The sequence below is a fragment of the Leptonychotes weddellii genome, unplaced genomic scaffold, assembly GCF_054177405.1.
Source record: "Leptonychotes weddellii isolate Sample4059 unplaced genomic scaffold, ASM5417740v2 HiC_scaffold_5981, whole genome shotgun sequence".
In the NCBI taxonomy this organism is placed as follows: domain Eukaryota; kingdom Metazoa; phylum Chordata; class Mammalia; order Carnivora; family Phocidae; genus Leptonychotes; species Leptonychotes weddellii.
The window spans coordinates 1-8797 of NW_028028236.1; the positions used below are offsets into that span (position 1 = coordinate 1).

General features: G+C 41.9%; 1 protein-coding gene across 1 annotated transcript; it reads right to left on the reverse strand.

Annotated features, from left to right (window-relative positions):
- Nucleotides 1-1246: 1246 nt before the first annotated feature.
- Nucleotides 1247-6757, reverse strand: LOC145719634 (V-set and immunoglobulin domain-containing protein 4-like). The gene is made up of 3 exons (XM_081811163.1): nucleotides 6576-6757; nucleotides 2540-2896; nucleotides 1247-1780 (listed from the first exon to the last, which is right to left on the reverse strand). The coding sequence occupies exons 1-3, from the start codon at nucleotides 6628-6630 to the stop codon at nucleotides 1338-1340; spliced, it is 855 nt and encodes a 284-aa protein (XP_081667289.1). The 5' UTR covers nucleotides 6631-6757; the 3' UTR covers nucleotides 1247-1337.
- Nucleotides 6758-8797: the final 2040 nt, after the last annotated feature.

The following is an 8797-nucleotide window of genomic DNA, read 5'->3' on the forward strand; positions in this document are numbered from 1 at the left end:
GTGGGGGGATCGGTTAGCCCAGTGATGGGTATTAAGGAGGGCACATATTGCCTGGAGCACTGGGTGCTATACGAAAACAATGGATCGTGGATCACTACATCAAAAACTAATGATGTATTGTATGGTGACTAACATAACTTAGTAAAATTTAAAAAAAAGTAAATGAAATCACTAATTTGAAAAGATATATTCATCCCTATGTTTATTGCAGCATTATTTACAGTAGTCAAGAATGGAAGCAACCTAAGTGTCCATCAATAGACAAATGGATAAGGAAGGTGTTTGTATATATACACACACACACTTGCACACATCCCCATACACACACACAATGGAATATTACAGAGTCATAAAGGAGTAAAATATCATGCCATTTGAGAAAACATGGATGGACCTAGAGGGTATTATGTTAAGTGATATATGTCAGACTAAGAAAGACAAATACTGGGACATCTGGTTGGCTCAGTTAGTTGAGTGTCTGACTTCAGCTCAGTTTATGGTCTAGGGTCCTGGGATCAAGCCCCAGGTCAGACTCCCCATTTAGCAGGGAATCTGTTTGTCCCTCTGCCTCTGTCCCTGCCCCTTCTCTGCTTGTGCTTTCTTGTTCTCTCTCTCTCCCTTAAATAAATAAATAAATAAATACAAATACCATGTGATTCCACTCATATGTGGGACCTAAATAAATGAATAAACAAAAAGTAGAATCAGACCCATAAACGCAAAGAACAAACTGATGGGGAGGGGAGTGGGGATATGGGCAAAATATGTGAGGAGATGGGGGAGATACAGGCTTCCAGTTAGGGAATAAAAGGGGATAAAAGGCACAGTAAAAAAAGAGTATAGTTAATGATATTATAATAGTGATATTATGGTAGCTACATTTGTGGTGAACATAGCATAATGTATAAACTTGTCAAATCACTATGTGGTGTACCTGAAACTAATGTAACATTGTGTGTCAACTATACTCAAAAAAAGAACAAATAAAAAAGATTCGAAGGGTGTCAGGAGCTAATAAAGATTCAATCATAGAGACAATCAGACATAATGGAAAGAGTATGTGATCTGTGTGCAAGTTCCCACTTGAACTTCCTAACTGTTAACCCCTGGGCAAAAAAAAAATTCCCTTTCTGATTTTCACTTTCTTCTTCTGTAAAATGTGAGTAATGATAGCTATCTCATGAGTTAAATGTGGGATTCAGTTACAGAATGTGTGTTAAGTTCTTGTGAACTGTATCTGGCAAATATGATTTGCTTAGTGAATGTCACTTTCCCCTTTACCATCTTTATCTTCTTAACCTATAACATGACAGGTGTTGTCTCCAGCCTTATTACCATCAGTCTGGAATTTTTCTTTTTTTGTGATTGTACAACCCAGGACACCCCCTCTCTCTACACACACAAACTCTCTTCTCTGGAATAAAGGCACTACTGTACTGAGTTATCTCCAGTACAAGGTGGTCCATTGCTAGGATCACCAAGAGAAAGGGTTGCTTACCTTTGACCACAAACTTCACAATGTTGCTGCGCTGCTCAGAGCCTACCCGGCCCTTGGCAGTACAGAAATAGGAGCCTGAGTCAGCCACCACGGCAGACTTGAAGAGTAAGGTACTCAAGACTGCTACTTTGATGGGTTCTTGATTGTTGGTCTGTTCCTTGTACCAAACATAACTGATGGGAGGAGAACCCCAAGCCTGGCATTGAAGGCTAATCCTCATTCCCTGGGGCACTGTGAAGCCATAGCCACTGCCAGTCGTCACTGTGGGCTTGGAAACAGAGACTGCAAAGTGAAGACAAGAGAGGAGGCTCTGGGAAGTTACAAGAATATGTGGAGACAAGGCTGAGTCATCCTTGCTGGGTATAGGGATAATTATATATCTGCAAAGGGAACTAAAAGGGGCTCCTGACTTGGGAGGGGGTAAGAAATAGGATAATGTAAATAAAAATAGCTTTCTTTGGAAGATTAGGTACTGTTTTGTGTTATCTGGAGGTTTGGATTATTTGGATTTACAAATCAACTGATTTTTTTTTTAAATATATAGAGAGATTATTTTAGCCTTTAGTAGATCGAGATTTTGGATTATCTGCAGTTTTGGATTACCAGGGCCAGGTTTTCACAAAACTGTCAAGTCAGCAAACTGTATCTTGGCTAACCCCCATATCTCTTTCCCCAGATCTTCTCTGTCAGCATCTATTTACTCTCCAATACTCTGATAAGATAGATATACTTATTTTTATGAGTTTTAAGACCCATAGCTGAAGGAAGGCAACCAGGGTGTGGATGCTAGAATTTCTGGGATGCTTGAAGGCGTAGAGATTTGAGGGCCAGGAACCCTTCCCAACATTTCTTAAATTATACTGTGAGAGTGATGACCTTGAGGATCCTCTCCCTGTCCACTTCCCCTGATTAGCACATATGACTGAAGAAAGCCTGTGTACAAGTAAATAAAATTCTCTGGATTTCTAAAGCTTTCCTAGTATTATAGTCCTCTATTTGTTCTTTGTCACTCAGTGCTTTCCTATCATCACAGTTACTCACATTTCTGGACACGGAGCTCAATGATCTTATCTCTCACCACTTGGTTGCCATTAGGGGTCTGCCAAGTGACTTCACATGTGTAGTGGCTCCGGTCATCCATCTCCAGGGTATTCAGTTGGAGGGACACATCTCCTGGAACCTTGTGGTTCACTTGCAGACGGCCCCGGTACTTTGCTTGCTGGATATGGTCTCCAGAGGAATCACGTAGGAAGATGGTGACTGGGTCCAAGCCACGTTGTACCAGCCACTTTACCAAGACTTGAGTGTAGCCTTGCAGAGAACCATAGGTGCAGGGAATATTCACATCTCCTTTCCAAGGCCCTGTCACACTCTCAGGTGCTTCCAGGATGGGATGGCCTGAAAAGGAGGAAGAAAGTGGACATAGATGGCACACCCGCTTGGGAGCTAGGATGGCAGTGGCAGACCTCAAGAGACTTCTGAGAAACACCTCTCAAATTTCCTTCCATCATACTTTTGGATTCCATGTGCCCTTTTGTTCTCTGCCAGCCTTCCCATCAATCAGAACCAGTCCTCAGAAGGAAAACTCTTAACACCGTTTGGCTCTTGTCTGTTTCAAGTTCCTTTCCCATCACTGCCTTGCTGTGAGATGACCCTGGATAAGTCACTTTCCACCATGAGGACCCATTTTCTTCATCTATAATGTAGAGAGTTTGAATGGAATGATCTCTAGGGATTCTTTAAACTCTGAAGTTCTGTAAGTCTATGAAAAAGAACTTCTTTCAGTATTTTCCAAAAGAAGTGTAGGAGCAAATGCTGAACAGTTGTGTCTAGGTTATTTTATTATGTAATTATATACCTGGAGAAATGTGGGGGCTGCAGGGCTAAGAAAGAAAGGGCCATATTCCCCGCTTATTCCCTATTGCTCCCTCAGAAAGCCTCAGTATTTGGGTCCCTGACCCTAAGCCCTTCTCTGGAAGGAAGGAAGGACACAGGGCAATTCTGAGGGTGGAAACTTGTGTGAAATGTACTCCTGTTTAACAAAATCATTGGTTATTGTTAAGTTTGAAATCTGCACTTTGTAAGCCTGAACTTTTTTTTCTGATTTATCTTTATTTCCCTTTTGCTTTCTCTTAGATTTCACCAAAGGTACATTGGAAAATTCCATCTTGAGGAGGAATAGAGAGGAAAATGTCTGGAAAGGAAAAGGGTCTGAATAAAATCCTAAAGCTGGCTGTGGTAGGAATGGTAGTAGGACCAAAAAGAGATTGTTCCTTGGTGTGCTGGGGAGGGAAACATGGTGGAGAGGAATTGGGAGTGTTGAGAGAGGCATCACTTCCTATTAGAAATTTTCATTCAGAGTGCCTGGGTGGCTCAGTCAGTTAAGTGTCTGCCTTCATCTCAGGTCATGATCCTGGGGTCCTGGGATTGAGCCCTGTGTCAAGTTCCCTGCTCAGCAAGGAGTGTGCTTCTCCTTTTCCCTCTGCCCCTCTCCCTTCTCATGCTCTCTCTCTCTGAAATAAAAAAAATCTTAAAAAAAGAAATTTTCATTCATAAGCTCATATTTTGAGGATTTTGTGTTTTATTTAACTCCAACCAGGAGTGAGGGATTCTATGTAGACAATTTATTTATGTCTGTCCTAGAAGAAGGAGGTTCAAAATGTGAGATATTACTGAATAAAAGCCTGTTATGTAGCCCAGGATTCTCAGGCTTCAATCAAACAAATGGTAGGGTGGGAGCATGCCTTCTAGCTCCCAGAATTTGTTGCCAAGTACCAAGTCCCAGGGGAGAGACTAAAGTCAGGCCTCTAGCCTGTGCCCTCACCATGGATTCTTAGAACATCAGAACATCACTAGCATATTTGGCCTCGAGTAGAAAAGAATAAATAAACATGAGTCCATGTTGCTAAATCCGCCACATAGTCTCTGGAGAGTTTCAGATTAGGCAGGGAGCAGAACTCAGACCCATGAATGGGAGTGCAACAGGGGCAGATTTTGGTTTGCCCTAACAATGAACTTTATAATTAATTAGAGCTGTTTATTGATGAACTAAGCAGTCTGGGAGAAGTTCTGAGCTTTGTTTAAGTCTTGGACAGCATTACTCCTTAAGATCCCCTCCAATCCTAGATGATTCAGTGCTAATAGGCTATAATGGAAATGGAAGTTAAATAATTACATTTTCTAGCTGGTGGTGAACTTTCACCAGATGGTGGTGAGTGTCACTGTACTATTGCTAGTTCAGGCCTCCATATGCATTCAGATGCAGCTTATCATCATCATGAACATGCATGTGTCACTTACAAGCACACACATACCAGCCTTAAGCCCCATGAAAACCATCTGAACCTTTCAGTTTAATGTGCTCTTTCCCATTAATCTTCCAGCTCTCACAAATCTCCTGCCCCTCCTCTGAAAAGCATTCTTGTATACTTTTCCTGACAACAAACAGCATTCTGCTGTGAGGACATCTGGAACAGCTGAAAATGCCTTTGTCTATGTGTATGTATATCTTCCCTCTGGCCTTGGGGGAACTGCAAAGCTTGGCTTGCATTACCCTCTCTGGGAACTTACTGGGGATTCTCACATAGCCCACTCTGGCCTGTCAATTATGTGAATAGCCAGTCTCAATTTCTCAATCTTGAAAGTCACTTCTAAAAGTATGTCAGGCTTGATTCCTACATTCCAGAATAGGGGCATGGGACAGAGTTAGTAACCAGACTTCAAAGAATTACATGTTTTTGCCCCCTTTACTTCCTCCCTTCCTTCTTCTTTCCTTCCTTCAGTGTATCCTTCCATCTAATTTCTATTCTTCCTCCTCATTTCCTCCTCTTTCTCCTCCTGCTTCATTAGTATCACAAAGAGACAGTTTATGGTAGGCACGAGGCATCACACACCTAAAAAAGACATTGTATATTATGTACTCTGATTTCCAAAGTGAAGGTAACCTCAATAGAATTGACTTATACCTTCCAACTATCCTTGTGGTTTTCAGAGAGCCTAGAGAAACACTGAATAGAAGGGACACCAAGCTAACATATATCTGGCATCTCCCTCTAAAGATATGGAACAAGTAGATGTGCAGTAAGAATCCCTTTGCTGTATCTTGGGTCTCTCTTAGTTATTACTTAGGCTTAGTTACCTAAAAGTCTATCTCAATTCTCAGGGATGTAAAAGAGGATGGAGGAATACTCAAGGAAATAATGCTTCTATGGGATAGTAAGACCTCTTTTCGGATACATATCCAGCATTAATTTCCCACACGTAGCCTGGACAAACTGGGCCATATTCACAGGAAACTGAGTTACCCCAGGAGATGGTAAGAAACAAGTCCTGTGAAGACCAGTTGAAGGAGTTAGGGCTTGTTTATCTTGGAGAAGAGATGAATCAAGAGGAATGATGTCTGCCCTCAGAACTCTAAAGGGCTGTCACAGCATCGAGGGCGTAGATATGTTCTATGTGTCTCTAAGAAAAAGAGCTAGGGCCTTAGAATGGAAGCCACAAGGAAGTATATTTAGTTCAACACAAGGAAGAACATCTTAACATTTGTAGCTGCCCCTGGATAGACTAGATACTCTGGAAATGTCATCAACTCTCAGTCACTGGAAGTTATGTGAACAGATATTTTGAGCACTGTTCATAACAGCCAAGTTCTAGGTCACTTTTAAGGTCCCATCTAGCTTTTAGACAACATTCCTTCTTTGAGGGTTGTATATATTAACAGGGATCAAGACCTGGAGACAGAGGGGTTAATGTATAATGGTAGAATTTCAGGTGAAATAAGATGGAGGAGGGATTTGAATGGCATTGGGCACCTTCTTAATGTCCCTGAGATATGACAAGTACTAGAAAATCATGTGGATGTTTTTCAAGAGAGGATCTTTTTCAATTTCCATCCAAACTTACCTCCTGGCTTCTTCAGCAGGCTTCAACTACCCAAAGCTGAGAGAGTCTGCAGCACAGTCTGAGAACATTCACCTATTCAGCAGGAATAGGCTTTCCCCAGTAGCCATTCAATCCCCAACCCTCAGCCTTTTGCTGGTGCCAGCAGTGGTAACCAGGCCCCCATTTGCTGCCTTACCATAGGTGACCACTGTTAGGTGGTCCAGGAGCAGGAGGCCCAGTAAGAGCCCCATCGCAGCCAGAACCACTTCTGTCCTTTCTTCTCGCCTCCTGTTGTCAAAGAGGCTTGAACTTCTGATGGCTGCCAGCGTCTGTGCTTGCTCACTTCCCTTCCTTCTCTATATCTCTCACTTGGATTCCCAGCCCCATCTCACATTCTCCTTCCTTCCCTATTTCAGCACAAGTCACGTGAGTATCTCCACCTTCCCCTGCCTGGGATTGGAGGTTCAGGGTGAGTGAAGAAATCTCCCCCACCCCAGCGTGTTGACTTGACTTTCCATGGAGCCAGTAAGGTTCTCTGGTCTTTGATCTCCCAGGCTGTGTTTATTTTAGGTTTCTTCCACAAGACTCAGAGGTAGGGGGGTGACCTTTGGGATGAGTTTTCTCACTCCAGTATGGTGGTATTTTCCTTTCTGGTAGGCCTAGGAAGGAGAGATCAACATTGCTGACCTGTGCAATATTCAGGAGTCATACTGTTAACTCCTGCCTGATACACTTTTGCAAATGAACAGAGTGTTGGGAGTGGGTGCCTGTGGGCTTCAGAGTATAAGAGATTAAGTGTATGAAAGAGCTTTCTACAAATCAAAGCTTAAATAATTGGCAAGCCCATGGATAAAGTTGTTATGGGGATATATATTCCCATATCTCATATCTTTGAATCACTTTCTCCAATAGCTCCACCTCTTTGGTGGTAAGTGTTCCCATTAGTGCTCATTTGGGGTCTATTATATTTTTCTTAAAGGGAAAATTAAGTTTAACATCCAGTGTACTTGCCCATTGACCAGGTAGTGGTATGTCTATTAGGTTAACTTTTCAATGACTTTTAATTGGTACATATCTGTGATCAGCAAGAGAGAGGCATTAGGCTTACTAAGAAGCTTAATTGCATCACTTCACAAGCCCCAGAGTGACTGTAAGTTCACCAGCAGTCTACCCCTAGGTTTGGCACTGCTCACAGTCTACTAAACATTGAAAATATAAACACCTCCAAAAGGAGAAATACATCAACAAATTCATACCAAACTGTAAGTAAAGTCTAAGCTTGGCTTCTTTTTTTAATTGGAGGGATAAGAGAGGCCTTGGTTGGGGAGGGGTGAGCTGTGTAGAAAGGGGTAGTGAGACCCCAAGGACAGACAGTATCTCCTCCACATGCTTGCCAAGGGGTAGTTATATACAGATGATTTGGGACTGGAAAAAGGCTAAGCGAAGACTACAGCATTTCAGGCCCTGACACTGTTACATGGAATTCTGTCAAGCACCTCTGCTTCCCAGATTCAATCCCTCTTGTCTGGTTGTCCCTTGATTTTTGGTTATTTCATTCAGTCCACCTCATTTGAACTTCTAGTCATTGTTTTCCATTGGGTTCCTCACACAGAGAACCCTGAGCTTTGGAGAGCCCCTTTTTTGTATTTTACAACTAAAACCCTAACAGACACACACACACACACACAGGCACACACACACACACCTCCCCTTTATGGTTTTTCCTAATGGGGAGCTGAAAACCCATGCCTCATTGGACTAGTGTTAATTTCTGTCTGACCTGGTGACTGTATTTTTGAACTGCCTCTGACCTCTTGTTAGGACCTTCTAGATGTGAAGATAAATGTCCCAGAAAACATGCACAGCATTTCTCTGGGGAAGAATTCCAATCCTGCAGTGGGATCAGTAGTACTGAGAAGAACATTGAAGAGGAAGTCAGGAAACAGAGAAGGGCCTGGCTCTGCATCTACTTCATTCTGAGAATTTGAGCAAGTTAAATCTGAACTTCAGCTTCCTCACTTGTAACATGAGCACTGTTAGATTTGATGTTTACATCATTTAAGATTTTTAAAAATCAAACTACACTATACATACAATAACAACTATAAAAATGATAGTCACTATCTCTTGAACTTTTACTCTTCCATGCCCTGTACTAAGCACTTTTCATGGATTAATTCATTTGGTACTTACAATCTTTCATGATGAGTATTGTACTCTTTCCTTTTTTGCAGTTTTTATTTTAATTCCAATTAGTTAACATATAGTGTTATATTAGTTTCAGGTACATAATAGGGTCATTCAACACTTCCATACAAACCTGGTGCTCATCACAGCAAGTACATTCCTTAATCTTCATCACATATTTAACCTTGACCCACCCAACTCCCCTCTAGTAACCATCAGTTTGTTCTCTAT